Here is a 20,755-nt window from a genome sequence, read left to right as displayed (position 1 = left end):
CTATCTATCTATCTATCCGTTGAATTAATGAATTCACGGAGCTAATAAAGCTCATTCTCTTTGTTATCTTAGCTGAGTCTGAGAGATCCACGTGTTTTCAGTGCAGAGAGGAGAGTTTAACACACTGAAGAAGGTGAAAATCATCCAGAATCTTCTACAGTGACTCGCTACAAAGTCCACACTTTAGAAGCCAGTAACTCATAGAACCGACTCACTCAACTGATTCACTCACCTTTGACAACATGCTCCCGAAGAGGCGTTATTCAGCAAGCAGTGCAGTGTGTACGATCTAATCCTAAGGCCAACACACCTTACTGTGTAGAAAAGTTGCTTTGAAATACAAAGCAAATTTCCAAAACAAACTGACATCTGCATTATATGCTTCACTGCGTTATGAATGCAAGCAAATAGTAGCTTCATATTTCATGTCCACAGGTTGGATATTCATTTATTCATTGTCTGTAACCACTAATTCATTTCAGGGTTGCGGTGGGTCCAAAGCCTCCGGAAACACACCCCGGAGAGGGCACCAGTCCATCGCAGGGCAACACACACCCACACATTCACTCACACACAAACACCTATGGACATTTTTTGTTGAGTGGCCAATCCAGCTTTGGACTCTGGGAGGAAACCAGAGCAAACCCTGAGGAGACCCACATGGACACAGGGAGAACCTGAAGCAGGGTGTGAACCCACAGTCCCAGGACCCTGGAGCTGTGTGACAGCGACACTACAAGTTGACCGTGCTGCCCTACAGGCCGGATATATTATTCATTCATTTATTGATTGTTTTTAACCACTTATGCAGTTCAGGGTTGCAGTGGATATATTAAATTATCTTATGTTATTGTATATTGTATTATCGGACACCCCGGTGAAGCACTGGTGCCCCCTCCAGGGTGTTTTCCCGCCTTGTGCCCAGTGACTCCAGGTGGGCTGTGGACCCACCGCGACCCTGAGCTGGATATGAGCTTATAAACAATGAATGAATGAATATTATCGGACACTGCCCTCTTGTGTAACTCATGTATAACAGCGTTTCTTTAACTGTGGACCAGACTGAGGAATGTGCTACTTCCTCTGTAAAAGTTATTCTCTTTTTGTTTTCCTGCCACCTGCATTGTTGTGTAGTGTAAGTGCTGGACTGGGGCTTTTTTTTTTTAACCTATTTTAAAACAGTTTAAAATTACTGGCTGAATAACGAGCCTTCTGCGTAAAAGTGTTATGATTTCCTCACTGTGCTTAAAGATCAAATAATAAAATATTGAGTTCATTTCCTCTTTAACAAACCAGTTTAATTCAGCGTCACTTTTTCCATCATATAGTTTTTAGAATATTTAGTCGTCAGTGTCACATAATTTGACATAAAAATAATATCTTACTATCGTTAGAATTCTACACCTGCAGTACGGCTTTACTATAGGATAATGATATATATGATAATATTTACTGACCTAAATTGTACAGTGGGCGCTGTGAATCAGTTTACACAAGCCTTTATTTGTCCACCAGGGGCAGGTAATGTGCGCTTTAATGTTTGAGAAATTAGTTCATTTGCAGTACATCTGGCTGAAAGGTATCGGTGCACCGTGAAGCATCGTCGCCCCGTCCCTGCAGGAGCCAGTGAAGCTGGAGTCTAAAGTTTGCGCACCCCTGCTCCTGCTCTAGCATGTTCTGTGAGCGAGCGCTCAAAGCCCCTAAACCAATCAACAGCCCGGAAAGCGGCGCATGCGCAGAAGTGTTCTCGCCTCGTAAGCGCCGGCCTCGTTGAGCCGGAGAAAACAAACTGCGTGAAGGCGCTGGAGCAGCATGAGAGCAGCGGCGCGCACTCTTTCACTCACAATAACACAGCTCCCAGGAGCCCGGGGATAGAGCGCTCAACACAGGCAGGTAAATGGCCGTGAGCTGTTTTATGCGCGATTCTCGGGAAAATGTGAGGCCGTTTGTGAATGCAGGGTGTTTGTAGGGGATGCTGCTGTGATTAAAGGAAACTTGCCTCTCCATGTGTTCTTCGGATGCTAACGGACACTAAGTGACGTGAAGTCGTCGTCGTGGATATAAACGTGTCCAGCGGGTCTTTTTAACGCACGTTTGCTATTGTTTTTTCGCTAAAACATCGTTAAACGCTAATCGTGGTCTCAGAACGAGTTTAGATGCAGTGAAGTTGGCATTTGGTCTTGCCGAGTCATTAATGTGACTGGTGCCATGCAGCGAGGAGTGGAGTAGTGTAGGCCGAAAGGAGGCCGCTAAGGATTCTTTCCTTTAATTGACAGCGCCGTGGACCAATCAGATTCCTGAAAGAGGCGTCTGTCAGGTGTCTCAGCCAATCAGTGGCTTCGATAACCGAGCGGATCGTGGTGAGCAAGTGAACAATGTGAAACGTCTAAACAAGCAACCTTTCAGACCCAGGGTGTAAATGTGCATAAATGTTGGCGTAGGCTTAATCAGGATATTACTTTAGGGCCTTACACAGCTCCGTTTTTGCAGTATCTCTGATTTTTTTTCCCCCCTGGTGGCTGTTGTGCTGCTCGCTGACGACGTTGCACCCACGTTTTTACACGAGCTGAAGTTCGCTTTTTATGCGCCAGGGTCTTTTTCGAATTCCCCGTTCGACCTTAAATTATGCATTACGTTCATGCACTGTTAAGGTGGAACGGGAAATTCGAATAAGAAGCTGACAAATGAGGAACCAGCTTTAGCGTGTGCAAGTGGAGGGAAAGTTTAAAGCTTCCGTTGACATTTGTCGCATTTTCTGGCGAGTAATTCCGACTCTCCGCGCAGGAAAATGCGGTTCACCGTTAAATCTTAAAGAAATGTGAAAAACTCGGTGCGGAGGCGCCGTGTGGAGAAGGTAAACAACGAGGAGGAAACATATTGCGCGCCATTTGCGTCAGAGCGCTGTTTCGGCCTCTCGCTCAGAGGGAGCTTTAACGGTGAGAGACTTGGTAGCGACTCCGTTCTCACTCTCCCTGTAGAGACGTTCGTCTCTTAAGCTCGGTTCCGTGCAGACCCACATAAACTCTCCGGACCCCCTCAGAACGTGACAGTACACGAGACGGCCGTCGCGTCATCGGGAGGAGCGGAACTGATTGGTTGAAATCCGCGGAGCCAGTTATGAAACGAATCTCTGTGTATATGAGACGTTTCAGTACAAACAGTTAGGAAAATATCACCGAACCCCCAGTTTTAAGAGGACAAACGCACGGTTTTTCAAAAATCGTTCCGAGTCGCGCAGAGACGTGATGAAAGTCTGTCAGAGAGGTCTGCGGTGACCTCCTTCACTGATGACTTCACCTCGGTAACGATGGGAACCAGAGGTCACAGTTGTAGACGTTGTATTTGCTGTCCACAATGAGCAGTTATATGGAGAATGACTCCTATATGGAAAATTATGAAACAGTATTTATAACATATCTTTAGCTGCTAATAAACTTTATTAGATGTAGAAATTGAGACTACATCTTAGATTTGCACTACGTTTAACGCAGGGTTCCTGTTCGTCACTTTTTTTTTTTTATTTACATTTTTTGGACTACACTCTACACTGGTATCTACACTATCCTCTCTTCATCTATCTGATCTTTTGACTTCTAAACTGAAATTCTGTATTTTTTTCTCTGTGAAACTCTCCTCTTTTAAGTCTCTTTTACATATCTCTCTATTTCAGTAGTACATATGTCTTTAAAAGGGACCTTGAAGATTTAAAAAATAAATCAGTGTTTATAATATTCTGAAGATTACCATGTTCTAGCTCCGCAGTCTGCTCAAAACCAGTGTAATGTGTCACAAAGCCTCAGTGTCTCGGTTTAAAAAAAAAAAAGTCTCAGTTCAGTATGCTAGACTTCCTCTTTCTCTGCTCATGGCATCTGGAGTCTTATTAGACAACAAAGATGACTCCTAACGTTGAAAAACATGAACAGGGGTGAGGATGTTGCTCGGTTTCTGCTACATATGGGGATCGTTTTAACTTATTTTTGCTGTTCGGATTAGTTAAGGTGAAATGTTTCTGAATTCGAGAGATGTTTAACTGCATTACCGAAAGTGCTACAGAACCAAACAACTCTCAGATGAGTTTCTGTGGTAATTCAAACAGTGAATAAAAACATACAGACAAGATAAACTTCAGCCATCTAAAAACAAACAGTTTTTCTTCAATCACACATTCCACCTTAAAATATTCTGAGCTTCTGAACGTAAACAAACCAAAGAGAATGGCCTTTCCCCACTGTCGTAGACTTCCCCTTTGAATGTTGATGAACATTACGCAATATTGCACTTCTGAAAACCGAAATAAAATCTTTTATTTAATATATTTGACATTGAATCGGAAGAGTGCACCAATAGAAACAATCCTCATTTCTTTACATTTAATTTGGGTGAAAGGCACTGCAGGTAGTGTTGCTGTCGCAAAGCTCCAAGGTCCTAGGGTTGTCAGACCTGCCTTGGTCTGAGAATAGTTTGGTGTGTTATCACTTTCTCTGCATGGGTTTCCGTAATAGTTGGTTGTTTAACCAGAACTTTTACAGATTGTCACTTAAACTAGTTTTTCTCATCTGTGGTCAGTTATGCATTTGTTTAGTAATTTAATAATATAATTATTAGATTATTAATGTATGCCTTAACTATATCTAAGTTATATTAATTTATAGTCGTATCAGGAAAAAAATGCAAACAATTTCTCTTCCTTTTTATTATTATATCTGGCTATAGGCTTCAGTAGATGTTTTTAAAGTGTCACTATACAAAAAGAATAGATATAGAAAGTTGGTATGGCCTTTGACACTAAAATAGTTAGAACACATTCTAGATATCTTCACTTCTGTAATGAGACAGCACTCTCAGCTGACTAAATTTAGGCCATTTTCCATTATTCAACCTTTGTTGCTATCTTGCCCCCATTTTTTTCTTTCGTTCTCCTTTCGAGTGTTGGTATGGTTTCAGGATTTTGTCTTCACTCTCAGTCCCTTCTTTACCACCTGTCTAATTGCTGCTTTCAGGGAGGTGTTCTGCAGCCCCTGATTATGAGATTTGAGGCTCAGACATGTATAAATAAAGCCTCTAAATGTAGAATGTAGTGAATGAAACAGATCATAAATAAACAGATTTTACTTGGAGAAAATGTATGAATATTGGCCCTTAATTTATAAGTGGTTTATTAGGAAACATTGAATTATAGTGTAGTCACTAGATGGAGCATATGGAGTGCACTCCATTTTGTGTGCCGTGTTTTGCTCGGTCATGATGACTAAATGTTCCTCCTCTGCACTGCTTTAGTTGCTATTTCCAAACATCACACTTAGAGTAATTACAACCTTAGGGCTATTTTTTTATTTTTAAATGTAACAGATAAAATGTATTACTGTATAATAATATTTATTTTAATTTTTTACTTTTTTAATTGGATTATAATGTTGAAATTTTCAATAAACGAATGGTAGGCTTATTCAGTATTGATTTTTCTTAGTGATTTGCCGTGATCATTTAATCACGATGATTGGACAAAAATGTGGCACTGTTTTTGCACAAGCCTTGGTGTTTAATTTTTTAGTTGTTCGCCAGCCACGGTTTATATGCAGAGGTTTCAATCAAACATCTGTTTTTTTTTTTTTGTTTTTTTTTTTTTTTTAAATTCCCTTTGACCTATAATCATGCGTAGGGTTAGGGTTTAATAAATTTAAGGAGATTGTACCTTAAGGTTGTATTATAATTTTTATTTATTTATTTTTTATTAAGTGTAATTAAGATTTTACTAATTTAAATGAATGAACTAAGTCAACTGTCAGAAATTAAATACTGCTGTTTCAATCACATTTATTAAGGATACTTAATTTCTGGAAGCTATTGGCTTACCTTTCACTGATCAGCCACAACATTAAAATTAGTAAACGGTGAAGTGAATGACTAATTGGGTCATAGGAACCCGAGGAGGATCATGGAACAATACAAGGTTGCCTGATCAAATTAATCTTTTTATTATTATCTTTTTTTTTTTATTATGAACAGCTGAGTGTGTGTGTGTGCTTTACTTTCCTGGGGAAGATATGCCACCAGTATGCACAATAGGAAGAAGGCAATCCAGATATATTAGCAGCAAATACCACATAACACCTTTTTAAAGGTTTTGTGTAGTTCATTCTTTGATGGGTCAGAGCAGTTTTGGTGACTAGAAGAGGGAGATCTGTTGTTCTTCGGCATTCCAGTTGACCAAGCACCTTCAGTAAATTTGGCAAAACTTCTCTTTAACTGGTTCTTTTACATTTTTTGCTATGATTTTATGTATATCTTGGCCTCAGCACAATTAGAGGGAGAATAGCAATTTTCAAACTTTCCTTGAAAGTTGAAAATGAAATGTGTTACACATGTACAGTACTGTGCAGGAGCCTTAGGCACCTAAGATAATTATATATATTTAAACTAATGCCAGGCAGCACGGTGGCGCAGCACGTAGTGTCGCAGTCACACAGTTCCAGGGATCTGGAGGTTGTGGGTTCGATTCCCGCTCTGGGTGACTGTCTGTGAGGACTGTCTGGATTCGATGCCATAGATCAGGTTGCTTATCTTAAATAATCATGGCCAATAAATAAACACTCCCACATGCAGAACTGTTTCTGCGTTGCACTCAGTGATTCTGGGTAGGCTCTGGACCCACCGCAACCCTGAACTAAACGGTTTCAGACGGTAGGGGGTGGGGTAGTAGAGTAGACTCATTGAGGGAATCGGTTCACGAATCTAATTCAAATTCAAATGAATGATACAAAACATTGTTTACAAGCGTGGGCTGCACATGCTATGACCTTGTGTACAGACAGTCTCGGGGAAACTCAGAGACGACACACAGCTCACCTTGAACACTGGATTATATACCAGAATTTGTTTGTGACTGAAAACCGAGGAGTAATGCATTAAACGAAGCCTTGATAAGAAACTGAACAAAATGCACAAAACAAATTATGGTGGAGTGGGGTGTACGACGTTGTCAAGGCGGCTGCCCTTTGTTGTCAAGGTGGCCACCCTAACTGTAAAGCACTGCGAGAAACCCTGGTGCAAATGCATATCCAGAGCTTGTTGTATCTCATGTTACTAATTTATAGATAGATCGTTACTCCAGAGGGAAAAGTACTTAAGTAATTGGCAAGTACAAAAATACACATACTTGTGCTCGGTTGAAAAAAAATGTCCTTTTGTCACAGACAAAATATAAATTTTGAGATTGATTAATATAGAAAAGCCATATCATCCAGCTCTAGTCTGTCACCTTACTTATGTTATATATAGATATATTGTGCCAGAAGTAAATGTGATAAACAGTATTATTGTCATATTAAGACTAATGGAATGTTGATGTAATAGTTACATATTACATCAATAGTTGCAAATATTTAGCAAAATCATAGTCTTGTTAAGAATATTCAGGCAATGAATATATAGATTTTTTTTTAGCTAAAATAATGGTGACACCCATCCATATGTTTATTTAAACAAAAATGCAAGTAAACACAATGGCCAATATTGAGGTCAGTACAAATTATTGAGGAAATGTCCATATATTGTACGATAAGTCAATAATATAATCATGGCTTATTTATATACAGGTCTGTGAATAAACGGGCATTGGCACTGTTTGAATTCTAAATGATAAAAGTGGGAGAATGCACTGCCAATCAATGGTTTCGTTGTCCTCTAGGTTGGTGTGAGGCATCCAGCATGACCAAGACCCCCCCTGACCGACGAGGGATCACGTTTGAGGTGGGGGCACCAGTAGAGGCTCGGGACAGCCTGAGAAACTGGTGAGGATTTTTCCTCTCTCTCTCTCTCCTTTCTGTCTCTTCTCTCCCTCTTTCCCTCCCTCCCTCCTGCTCTGAGGCCCTGGCCCAAACACAGCTGCCAGAGTCCTTCACCCTGTTCAGCATTCCAAACCACCATCACAGCCGTCTACTTTCCTCTGATCCTGCCCTCTTTCAGATGCAAAAATAAGAAGCATGCATTATTGTTATTATTATTAGTAGTAGTGATAGTAGTATGGTTGGTGTTACTGTTAAATTATTAAATACTAATTGATTTGCCAATTAAACATTAAAAAATGACTGTACTACTAATTAACAGATAAAATGCTTTATTCGTGACTATTGCTATTATTGTCACAACATACCATCACCATAAAGAATGTTTTATAGTATATTTATAACCAGAATTGCGGTGAAGAGACGGTGTGAGACATAGAAAAGGCTGTTACAGAGAAAAATGTTTTGGTTTCTGATGCAAGTAGCTGTTTATTTTGGTTATCTTTTCTTATCTTGCACAGAGTAGTGCTTTTTTTAAATTATAACTTTCTATACATATATTTTAGGTATTCTGCCAACATAGTGAAGATTGACTATGAGGATGAGAAGGTCTTAATCCACTACAAGCAGTGGAGTCATCGCTATGATGAGTGGTTTGACTGGAGCAGTCCCTATCTGAGGCCAGTTGAACGCATCCAACTGCGACGCCAAGGCCTACATGAACAAAACGCTGTCCCGGTGACTCACTTTATGGCATGATTGCTTTACATTAATTTAGATAATGCATAAAAATCGGTTATTAATGTGTGGACCATCACAATAAAATGTATGTGTTTATTTTCAGGTGTTTCATATTAACCAGAGAGTTCTGGCCAGCTGGTCAGACTGCCGCTACTACCCTGCTAAGATCCTTGCCCGTGATAAAGATGGTTAGTTGTTGACCTCGTAACATCAGGTTTAGTTTTCTGAGCTACTCTGGTCAGCTGTTGCTGTAAATCTCATGGATTCTTTTGTTTTGTTTTGTCTCAGATTCCTACACTGTGAAGTTTTTTGATGGTGTTGTCAAGACTGTCAAAGGAATAAAGATTAAACCCATCAGAAAGGAGGTGAGAAGTAACACACTGTGAATAAGACTGTTAGAAATAAACATTGGACATCACCATGAATTATTTTTTCTTGTACATTTTTGTGAAGTTCTGTGTGTTAAATTTCCACATCCTACAAATAACAAGGCCTTGTTTTTAATGTTTAGCGCAAGTCTGCACCGCAATGTCGAAAGCGGGGCAGGTCTTCTGGAAAGGACTGGAAAGCTAAAGAGAACGGCACTGAAAGAAGCAACGGCACCCGGCATAGCACCTCTGACCAGGACAGAGACAGCGACTCTGAGGATGAAAATAGCCACAGAGTGACAGAGGAAACTCTGGAAAAAGAGCCCAACAACCTGAAGAACGGCACGGAGGAGGAGAACAAAGCCACAGAGAGACTGAACGGGCCCACAGAGCCGGAGGAGCAGCTGTCCAGTGGAGATGAAAAGTCTGGAGTACTGGAGAATGGAGAAGAGAAAATGAGCGAAGCAAAAGCAGCAGCAGAGGAGGAGAAAGCTGGAGAACTACAGAATGGCACTCATGATGACAGTGAGGAAAGACAGGAGAAAGATGAAACATCTGAGACTACATCCAGCCTGGCAAGGAAGACGAGGGGCAAGTCCGCTGAGAGTAAGCTTGAATTACAAGCTGCACTGCCTTTTTTGTGTGTTTGAAAGTGTGCCGAGTCAGATTTAAAAGGGAACAGTGAGGTTAAATATGCCACTGGTGTTCGCAACCAAGTGCTGGGCCAAGAAATATTTCAACTAATTCAAAAAAGCAAAAAACATTTGAAATTAAGATTTATGCCTGTATTTTATAGCCTTTATCAGGACACTGTTCAGCTTCAAAACCTTTTATTGAAAATAGTCCCAGGATCAGGATTATTTTATATCCAACAATAAAAAACAGTGTGTAACATTCAGGAAAATTTACTTGTATTTCCACTGAGCAGCTAGGCCAAGCTTGGCTGCAGTTTGAATATTATGATGATGATGATTGGAGCTGATCTGCTTCTCTCCCCTTCTGCTGACTCATGCCGAGTGTTGGCTTGTGTACCTTTTAACAGGCAAAGACGCAGAAAGAGTCAGTGTGCCAGAACTGAGGAAGAGACGCGCGTCCACAGGACAAACGCCTCCGTCCAAGAGAAGCAGGGCCAACTCGAGCACAGGTCAAAACATGCAGTACCTCTGCTTTTTGTTTTTTTTCTTACTGCATCTGGTTATTCCTCCGTATACTTTCAATCAAGAAGAAAAATGAACAAAAGTTACAGGTCCTCTCAATCTTAAAAAAAAAATTGCATGTCACCCATTCAGACAGAACCAGTCAATCCCAGATCCTGCCAGCAAAATCAGATCCCGTCCAAAACGGCTCAGAAGAAAGGGACTGCCAGAGCCAGCCAAATCATTCAGAGAACCCAAAACCTACAGGGCAGTCAGGACCTACTGCAGACCTTGGTGTGTGTGGCTGTGGCTGTGATGTATCTACTAGTCATCAAAATATATAAAAACGAACATATTTAAATAAATTAATTCATTAATGATGCATTCTTACACATTTTCTTAGCAGCACTGCTCCAGCGGCAAGTCCACCTTCCAACCACCAATAAGTACAGCAGGGAGCCATGTGAGTGCCTTCTTAGATTTGTCTTTGTGTTTTTCAGATATGAAATAAAACATTAAAATCTCTTTGAAGCCTTTATTTGAGGCAGGGAGCATCACTATCACTTATCTTAATGGTCTTCCCTAAAAATGTAACATTTAACAGCTTCCTCTCATTAAAAAAAACTGCTTTAAAGTTTAAATCAGAACAAAGAAGCAAGCAGGTCCTCAATCCTGTTCTCATATCTTTACACTGGCTTCCAGTCAGATACAGAATAGAGTAACACATGTACCTAGTGTTTAGAAATGACATAATGGCCTCGGTCCTTAACACTGTCTCCTCTCATCTGTCTTTTCCTAACAGTGTACAGGGTCATCAAAAACCAGCCGCCACCCATCCTCTCCATTGAGCTGGACCACAACCCATTTAAGTGCCAGGTCCCTGGCTGCACAAAGTCCTTCCGCAAAGCCTCTCTCTTGCACTACCACATGAAATACTACCACTCACAGAGCGACCTAAGCCCCACACGCAGCAGCCAGCAAACACGAGCCTCTGACAGACCGCCCCAGAGCCAGGAGACTCCTCGCAGGCGACGCACCCTTTCTGCATCGCTAGGTCAGTAGGCTCCATGGATAGGATCTTCAGTTTGGAAAGTTACCAGACGGACACAGTACGAGGATGGAAGTGTCGTAAAGTAGATTTTGTACAAGCACTGCAGTTAGTGTCAGAATTGTTTATGCAACAGATTGGGATTCACATCCTGACTTGTGTAGACCAAGAGTCATAAATGTGTTATATAAATATAAACGTGAGTTTCTCAAACAACATTAAGGGCTGTGATCTTAAAAGAACACTAGGTAAGATTTAGGATATTTGCTCCTTGGGGCTCCCCCTAGTTTAATCTAATTTTACAACACTGTGCTGCAATCAATGGGGAGGGGATGTGGTTTCCCACCCTCCTCCAAAAGCTACATAGTGTTGCTTCTGCAGTGCTGAGCCTACAGTATCAATGACAGATCTATTCTTTATAGCATAGGCTAGTGGAGCATCACAATCATTTTGAAGCTGTAATTGTAAGGCAAAAATATTACATGGTTTTCCTAAAAAAGAAGAAAATATGTTGCATTTTTCTGAAAAGTTAAGTAAATCATTCTGAAGCTAAGCTTCTTGGAAAATAAGATCCCTATCTACACTTTCAGCTGCACAATAAATTTGAGATTAATTTCAGATCGGATATCTCCTTATTTCCCAGGCATAACATTTTATTAAAACCATAACAAGGGTCTGCTGTTTTTCTAAACCTTCCCTGTTAATTTAACAGTCTCTCTCTCTCTCTCTCAGACACTCCATCTCCGCTGAGTGACAGTAAGTCTGGCCACACTCCATCGCCCCCTACTGCCAATGGTGTGCATCGTCAGCGCAGTTCCTCCCACTGCGAGAGAAGCAAAGAGAACCTGCACGCCAACCGCTCACTCCATGACGACAGAGACTGGGTTGCCATGGAAACAGGTAGAGGAGAGCATTTCCCTCGTCATGTCTAGTGCCGGGTGAAGCTTCCACAAGCTAACTGATTGTGTTGTAATTGAAAGGGCTTAGATATTCATCATTTTCTTTTTTCTTTCCTTCCTTTATTTTTCTGTCTGTTTATGGTGTGCAGAAAGAGAGAAACGGCGAGATAAGAGACAAAGGGATTTCTTCTGCATCAAGTCAAGGAAAAAGAAGAAGAAGAAAAAGAAGTCCAAGTCAGGTAAAGACACTGAGCCACGAGAAACATGTGGACATTGCTTAGGCTCTCTGGCCCCCTCGTGTGTTTTTCTGATGTACTTACAGTCTTGGCAAACGCATAAAATGCATTTATATTGTGCTTTTATCTGTTGTGACTGTCATAATCATTTCTGTTACAATGATTATTCAGATATGTTCATTTAGTGTTTTAATCAGGTGTAGTATGAATCATGTTATTAACGTCAGTGCTGCTTTTGTGTTAGAAGGCTGTCTGAGTTGGAGTGCACATGGGAGAATACATTGTGTTCTAACATATTTTCTCTTGTGGTACAGTCACCATTGCTCTTGATTGTTGAGATTCTGAGTAGCGTGTCAGGATCATCGATTGGGATTCTGTATTGCACAGGTAGATGATCTTGAGGGATAGCGTTTATTGTTCTCAAACAGGAAGGACATACAAAGACATACAGGAGCCAATGTTTCTGGCTGTACTGGAAAAAATATTTTTTATTTTAACTAAACTAATAATTAATGAGGTTATACATTATCTCCTAGTGAGTAATGTGTTGATCTATCAGGCGTCAGTCATACCAGTGTTATTTCAATAATCATCATAATTTCTAAGGCCTAAAGAAAGAATCAAATTAAAAGAGAGGTTTTAAATTATTTCGACATATTACTATTCTGTCAAATGCATCTGTCTCCACATGTGAAAGGCAACAGTGGCATGAGTGTTAAAACCTCCTCGTTCTGGAGAATGCTGAACTGCTGAATGCTGCATAATTTTTTCTGTTTTTTAGTTGACCAATCACTTTTAGTCAAATCATTGTGACAGCTCTAATTCCTGCTAAATTTTAAATTTTCCAAATTCCTACCTGTGGATTTTCAAATCGCTAGGAAGCTTGTGTGTGTGTGTATGTCCGTGTCCGTGTCCTAATGCTGTCTGGCGTCCGCTCTCCCTTCCTCTGACAGACTCTCACAGCAGTGAGAAGAGCACTGGCTTTAGCTCCTCCCCCTGCAATCTGAAACTGTCGCTCAAATTGCCCCTTTCCCACAAACACTGCTCCTACGCCGCACACTGCCCAGAACAGGAGCTGGATGACGGTGGGTACCAAACACACAGCTCCTCCTCCAACCAGATTATCACTCCACTCTGCCTCTGCTTTTAAGTTCTAACTTTTCCCAGTCTTGGCTCACTCCTTGTCTTGTGATCACTCGTGGCCTTTTTTTATGTCTGATACATGTGCTCTCATTGCTGCTTTTACTTTGTGTGCATGTATGTATTATTAGTACTCTAGAAGGCATAGTCACAAACACTGTCAGTTAATGTTGTTTTTTTTTTTTTCTTTCTTTCTTTTTCTCTCTCTGCTTTTCTGTGCCACAGGTGAAGACAGTGGCAGTGATTGGTCCACAGACAGCCCTCTTTGGAGTGAGGAGGAGTCAGAGACCGGGCTTGACCTGAACGCGACCATTTCTGAGACAGGGGCAGAGTCAATGACTCATGATTCAGAGATAGTCCGTTGTGTTTGTGAAGTGCAAGAGGAGAATGACTTTATGATCCAGGTAAGTTTGTTTCCTGACTTCTTTCTTTTTCACTCATTTTTCTACACAGCTTCTTTTCATTCCTGATCAATATTTATATAATTGTCCAAGCTACAATTTTCCGTAAACAGCATGTCTTCTCATTGCAAAACATAAATATAAGGCTTCAGTCAGTTACCCTGATAATGCAGCTTTCTAAAGATGATGCTGTGGCAAGCTTCATATTGTCACTGTCCAATTAAAAACGTGTATCTTCCAAAATATTACCTTTTATAGGAGAAGGAAAAAACCTTCTTAACCTTTAATTTAAGTGAATGTATAAAGATTTTATTCCAAGTAATTTTGGAGCATTTCTATTTGTCTATTTCACCATCTGACCATGGTATGCCAAATCACTCATGGTGAATATGAGAATGAATGAATGAATAAATAAATAACAGACCCGGAGTAGAATGCATGATGATTCTCTGTGCAGGAACATAAACTGTGCCGTTGGGGGGGGAGAGCAGTGATGTAACCACTCTCTTTAACTTGTGCTTGGTTGGAATTCTCACAGCTTTGACAGGTGCTGAAATAGACAGTGGCCAGTGAAGCACAAAGTATTTTACACACTGTGTATTTACAAAGCTTTACAGTTATCATTTCTAAACGTAGCATTAATCTTAACTAAGTCTTGGTTGTTTTTATAAGCAAGTTGTATCTGTTTCACTTAATGTTCTTCAGGATTCTCTCACCCTTTTTTCCCCTCTAGTGTGAAGAGTGTCTGTGCTGGCAGCATGGAACATGCATGGGTCTATATGAGGACTCTGTGCCAGACTCCTACAGCTGCTACATCTGCAGAGACCCACCAGGTGAACCTCCACTCACTCCCAGTTTCCACTAAATGTATAGTCTAGAAATGGGAGGGCATTTTGAAGAACTCTTGCTGAAACTCTTGTTTTTGTGCGGACCTGTGCGTTTTTTAGCCCAGAGACAGAGTCAGCGTTACTGGTATGATAAGGACTGGCTGAGCAGTGGCCACATGTACGGACTGTCCTTCCTTCAAGAGAACTACTCTCATCAGAACAGTAAGAAAATGGCCACCACCCACCAACTCCTGGGTGATGTCCACCGTGTGTTTGAGGTGCTCAATGGCCTCCAGCTCAAGATGAGCATCCTACAGTAGGTTCACAATTCTGTCCATTAAAAGCATATTTTTTCAACATTTCTTGACTCTGATCAAGCCTAATCCTGCAAGGAATTTATTTATTTTGTATGTTTTACTAAAATACAGAACAAATTGAACCAGGTAAACAAAGTTATGGCTAGACCTAAGGTAATGGTTACTGCAGTTACATTTATTTTACTGACAAGCATTTCTTGAAAGAAAACAAGTGCTTTAATTTGAAATATTTACATTAGCTGTTAGCTATATTTTGTGAACTCCACACAGGAAGAAACAGTTCTAGATCTAGATTGTAGAAACCTAATTTTATAAATTAAGGTGTGCATGGTTGAATAATCATAGTCTTTTTTTAATGGTCCATTGAAAATGAGAAGTACATTCAAATGCAGGGGGACCCCGTCTCTGAAGCATCAACCCCTGGGTAATATGCATGCTCTCCTTCTGTGACAGGACACAAGCCCACCCAGACTTAAAGTTTTGGCGGCAGCCATGGAGGTCAAACAATGCTGTGCGTAGGAAGTGGGCGAGTGACTCTGGCCTGGCCACACCCTCACCCCCATCTCCTCATACTGCAGAGCTGAAGGACGATGAGCCTGAAGCCCCAGCACCAGTGGGGACATCATGCTCTTTCTACACCTCCTACATCAGCAGTGAACACTGCTACCAGAAACCACGTACTTACTACCCAGTGCTGGAGAGACGGCTGGTGGTGGAGACGCGTGGGTCAGAACTGGAGCACAGCCTTCGCAGCAGCGAGGACCTCCTGGAGCTGGCGGAGCACCGCTATGGCGCCCCCCTGGAGTACGAGCAATGCAAACTGCAGCTTTCTGACCGCACCACTGCCAATGCTAAGGTCAGTGTGTTTTACAAGTATGTGATCTGACTCATTTAGGACTTCCAGTTAAAATCTAAAACACTGGAGTAGCTTTTGGCATTTATCCCAATCTTACCTTCTGTTCTTTTTACCATTAAATTAACTCTATCCTTAATTCACAAAACACATTATAAGTGTCTTCAGACATTTTAGTGGATGGTATAGTCAAAAATGTATTCCAGTGCACACATATAGCTGCATTTATCAGACGTTCCATCCTCTTTGATCATTTATTACAGTGTTGTAGGTTGTAGACAGCTTGCCCCAAGAGCTTGTCTGAAATCAGATATATATTACTGATGTTTGTGTGTCAGGAACTAGAGTGTCGTATGAAGCTGCTGGCAGCTGCCGGGAGAGAGAACTGCCTGGTGGAGGTGAAGGAGGAGGAGGAGGAGCCTGACCCTGTAACCTGTGATTCCAAGCCTGATCCTGATCTCCTGCTGCACCAACAGTGGCAGCTCAACCTGCTGGAGCACATAGAGGCTGTACAGGACGAAGTCAGTCACAGGATGGACCTAATAGAGAGGGAACTGGATGGTGAGTAGCATCAACATGAACTCGTTTTTCATGGGTCCGTCAAGCATGCCCCCAACGACATCAAGCATGAGCTATCACTCTGAAATATACGGAAAGTATCAAGATGTTACACTGCATGTGGTTAAGTGAGCATATATTCTCATTCTCCCTAAGTGAATTAAAGGTGTATAGAGCACACCTTTCTGGTGGTCAGGTGGTGTGAAGCATAGCTACTTTATAGTCTGCTGTCTCACACTGTCAAATAACAGAAAACACAAGTTGCCCCCCCCCCCCTCCACACACACACACACACACACACACACACACACACACACACACATGATGCATGAGTTGTTTCTTAGCTTTGGGAGAGAAGAGGAATTGGAAAGTCACCAAAAAGTTGCATGAACCATCAAGCCATAGTGTCTGCGACTATGATATGAGGAACAAAATCCTTGTCTCCACCCATTAACATTTTCCAACTCTGCCTTTAGCACAGTCTGCTTTGTATAGTACAATGGGGCAGGAGGTATAATGTGGACCAACGCCTCAAAGCTAAGACATCTGATTTGTTTGTTAAAAGAATTGTATTGTTGGATTCAGAATACTGAAGTCTATTCCCTTTCTGTTTTTTTCAGTTCTGGAAAGCTGGCTGGACTACACGGGTGAGCTAGAGCCTCCAGATCCTTTGGCCCGTCTGCCCCAGCTGAAACACCGCATCAAACAGCTACTGACGGACCTGGGCACTGTCCAGCAGATTGCGCTCTGCTCCTCGTCCACATGAGGGCACCGGAGCACAGAGCTCTCTGCCCAAACATGCAGTATAGCTGAATATACAGAGACTTGAACAGATACTGTACTGGTATTGGTGAGGCACAGGTGGCCAACATGATGGCATGTCCCATGCACCAGTCCTCTGGAGGAAACTTCAGGCCAAATGAATCAAGCCATGACAGAAAGGCAGAGAGAAAGTTTACTTGAAAGCTTAACAGGTTGGAAATCTGAATGTATTGTGTTTGTGGTCCATGTTCTGGCACCAGTTGCTCTTTGTTTAAAATTGTCTTGCTTATTGGAGAAGGAAGCATCTTAAAATGGGGCTATGGCATTTAATGCAAGGAACATAGTTTTTGTTATCTAAGACATGAAAGTGTTTTGTTTTTTTTCCAGCACTTACACTTGTTGGGTATCAGCACATTACAATTCTGTTTGTATTTTCATTTTTGGTTGAATTTTTCCATCTACTCTGCTGACATTATGCAAAATGACCTTGTTGATGTTTAACTTCTCAGAATGGTTTTTGAAATCCTGAGCTTAATGGGTCTCCAGACTCAGAGAATGAGGCAGCGATGAAGGGTTTTGTAGCTGTTAAGAAAAAAAAAAGTACATATGGAAATGTTCATATGAAAATATATTTTATTCTGAAAGGTATTTGCATCTTACTTCTATATTTGTACTAAATAGACAATGTAAATTGCCTAATGTGTAATCTTTAATCCATGTTCCAGACAATTTTGGCTTGGGCGGGCTTTGTTTTTTTTTTCTTTCTTTTTGCTATTACATTTGTTTCAAACTGCAATGTTATTAACTGGTGAGTTTGACTCTGCATTTGTATTATTAGTAATAGGAAATCTATCCTTAATCTCTTGTGAATACTGTAGTACTGTCTTTTTCCTTTCATGTCGGCCTCAGTTTTGACATGATTGATGTTGCTTGTGTTCTCTGTGAATGCAGATGTTTTTACTGTTGTATTTAACAAGCACAAAGTTTTCAAACTTTCATATTGCATATTAAAAATGTTCAATGTTTATTCTTTCCCTTCAATTTTATTTTAGAATTTTAGACTGTCATTTCTGTGTTTTTTTTTTTGTTTTGTTTTTTTCCTCTCCTCTAAATGGATAAGTTCCAGACTTATCTGAGGCACTAGTTGCTTTTTTTAATTTATTGTAATTGAGAATTTAAGTTATTGATTCTGCTGTCTTTTTTGTTTTTCATTGATCTTCTCTTTCTGTTAATTACATTTGCTCTACTTTTTTTTTGTAGCGCGGTAGTTAGTGCTCGGTGTGTACATCTATCATGTGTGTATGTGGGTCAAGTTGTTGGCCAGTGTGGTGGTCATTATGAAAGATTGTGCCTGTTTCGGGAGCAGATGGCACCACAGTGTGTAGCCAGAGATGTGGAGAGGGGCTCTCTCTCTCTCTCTCTTTCTCTTTCTCTCTCGCTCTCTCTCTCTGTCTGTGTTTTTTTTTTCATTTCATTTGAGATTCATAGCTTGTGCCTGATATCCTTGTTCTCTTTCAGCTCAACCTAAACAAACATGAACCACCCCTTTTAAACTCTACGTTTCCAAATACACATACAGCTTCATGAATCATACGGACAGGCAGATGTGACTTTTATGCATTGTTTTCTTTTTTTTTTCACTTTGTATTTTCACTTTGTGTGTGGCGTGTCTGCCCTTCTGCATTACTATTCCATTACAGTAATCCATCAACATAGAACCAGGCCCCTGAAATGTTCAAACCTAAAGATAAATTCATTTTGAATTCTTTAGTGGATATCCCTTCATCTCCTGGGAAATGAGAGGAAAATGTTAAGCATATTATACATAACCAGAAAATAAATATGTACCAACTGTACATTCTACTTCCAAATTTGTGTTCAGCTTTTTTTTGCTGAGGTGTTGTCTTTACTTTCCTCATACTTCCACTTCTCTCAATGCTGTATGTATGTGGGTTATTCAGTCTGTATTCCATTTAGAATGAAAGTGTAAAGATTGCAAACTGTGTTGGCAGTAACAGGAAGATATCCCACCATGTAAATTTTGACAGAATGATAGTTGTATTGCTGAATAATGCTGTTACCTTGAAATGTAGTAAAAACAATAGAGTCCTTAAGAGGGACATTAATTTTTTTTTATTTTTTTTTATATCTGGTGCTTGGATAAAATGAGTCATCCTGATTTTGTGCTGCTTCACAATTGTCCAGCCTCTTTGTCTGAGACTCTCCTCTTCTTGCTCAAAGACTTGGTTAACAGTACACAACAAATGCAGAGTAATTAGTGTAGTGATTTTCTATGGAGAAGCAAGAACTAAGAAGAAAATACAAAATGAAAATGAACAGGGTACTGCTCCTGGACTCTCTCACTGAACTGAGCTGTAGCTCATTAATGTTTAAAGGAACGAGTTCTGAAACTGGATGTTCTAAATAAGGCTGTTTATACAAGATGAAAATGATGTATTGTTTGGTCCTTGTGGTATTTTAACCAAAGCATAGACACCCAAGCCCCTTGAAAGCATTATAATGTTTTCCCTTTAATGTGGCTAGATTGTCCTAGAGTTGGCCATATTTAATACAACGTGTACAAGCTAACCAAAAAAATGATATACCACAGCTCACCCAGTTTTCCATCTGAAATGGGTAGTCCGTCCTCACCTTCTACAGTAACACAATGCTTGAATAATACTCATACTAAGCATGAAATGGCATGCTTGGGTGCAGCTTCACATGAGTCTAAGGTCACATGCCACCAGGCTGGGAAGCAGTGGAACAGTTTTCTCTGGAGTAAAGGAGCTCCATTCCCTACATTTTGTATGAGTTTAAATTGCTTTTGTGGTGATATTTCAATACGTGTCTGATGTTTATGTTAAATGCCATTAAGTTCTCTTAAATCTAATCCAGCATTAAGGGTAAAGCCTTTGTAAAAAGGTAGAACATGTTGCTTAAACAAATTCGTCTTGGCCTTGACCTGCCGGACTAAGTGTTGAATTCCCCTCTGCTGTGGCTCAGTGAATTACTTTAACAGCGACGACTGAGTCGACTCTTTTTTTCTATCGCATTTGAGCCAATGTAAATTCAACTGAATCGAATCCTTTGGGGGGATTGTAATGTGTGTTTTGTACTGCTTTGTACAGTCGTTGGGGGCACATAAAATAAAAAACCTCTAATAAAATAATATTGTATACTTGTAGCATGTATAGATTATTCATATTTTTTTTCATAATGTAATATACGACGTCACACAATAATACATATAATAATAGTAATACGTCTTTTTAATTTTCCTGTACTACAAGATAAAAATGAATTGCTGTTACGCAGCCGGAGAATATAGATTATTAAAGAAGTAGTATAGAAGGTTTTCTAAAATAGATTTAATAGTTTTTTTTTTAAAATAGAATATTCAGAAGCAGTCTATACATGAACTCTTCTGGAGGTCAGTTTAAGGGCGTCTCCACTGTGTACTGTAAACAATGAGAGATTACAAATGCTTCGACTTTAAACAATAGCAGTTGGTTTTTACGCAGAGGGTAAAATTCCCCTGCCGTCCACAAAGTTCTGATTCATTAATTTCTCTGTAATTTATCTCTGTGAACTCCTCCTACACTGGACGCCATCGGTTAGTTTGTTACATAGTAGACTAATGTTTAATGGATTAACCAATTTGCTCTGACATGTCAATCGTTTG

At 40.4% G+C, this 20,755-nt stretch overlaps 1 protein-coding gene across 5 annotated transcripts; it reads left to right on the top strand.

Moving 5' to 3' along the window:
* The first annotated feature begins 1,762 nt into the window (after nt 1-1,762).
* phf20b (PHD finger protein 20, b) lies at nt 1,763-20,222 on the top strand. Of its 5 annotated transcripts, none has more exons than XM_066671728.1 (19): nt 1,763-1,893; nt 7,688-7,790; nt 8,351-8,522; nt 8,629-8,713; nt 8,814-8,890; nt 9,037-9,499; nt 9,936-10,037; nt 10,183-10,323; nt 10,436-10,492; nt 10,832-11,083; nt 11,810-11,977; nt 12,126-12,215; nt 13,166-13,297; nt 13,578-13,756; nt 14,487-14,586; nt 14,701-14,896; nt 15,351-15,753; nt 16,089-16,311; nt 16,929-20,222. In XM_066671728.1, exons 2-19 carry the CDS (start codon nt 7,708-7,710, stop codon nt 17,072-17,074), a joined length of 3,069 nt encoding a protein of 1,022 aa, XP_066527825.1. In that variant the 5' UTR covers nt 1,763-1,893; nt 7,688-7,707; the 3' UTR covers nt 17,075-20,222. The 5 variants fall into 5 exon arrangements, with proteins under 5 accessions (XP_066527825.1, XP_066527823.1, XP_066527826.1 ...); XM_066671726.1 differs by having other exon boundaries at nt 10,433-10,492; XM_066671727.1 differs by lacking the exon at nt 1,763-1,893 and adding an exon at nt 2,742-2,936 and having other exon boundaries at nt 10,433-10,492.
* Nucleotides 20,223-20,755: the final 533 nt, after the last annotated feature.

Source organism: Hoplias malabaricus, chromosome 5, assembly GCF_029633855.1.
Source record: "Hoplias malabaricus isolate fHopMal1 chromosome 5, fHopMal1.hap1, whole genome shotgun sequence".
Classification (NCBI taxonomy): Eukaryota; Metazoa; Chordata; class Actinopteri; order Characiformes; family Erythrinidae; genus Hoplias; species Hoplias malabaricus.
This window is presented reverse-complemented; position numbering and strand designations above follow the sequence as displayed.

Bases quoted from the DNA above. Each gene is read 5' to 3' on its own strand.
- phf20b (XM_066671726.1), top strand. From the start codon at position 7,708: ATGACCAAGACCCCCCCTGACCGACGAGGGATCACGTTTGAGGTGGGG. The intron at 14,587-14,700 runs GTGAACCTCCAC...TGCGTTTTTTAG, and splicing joins CATCTGCAGAGACCCACCAG to CCCAGAGACAGAGTCAGCGT. The intron at 14,897-15,350 runs GTAGGTTCACAA...CTTCTGTGACAG, and splicing joins CTCAAGATGAGCATCCTACA to GACACAAGCCCACCCAGACT.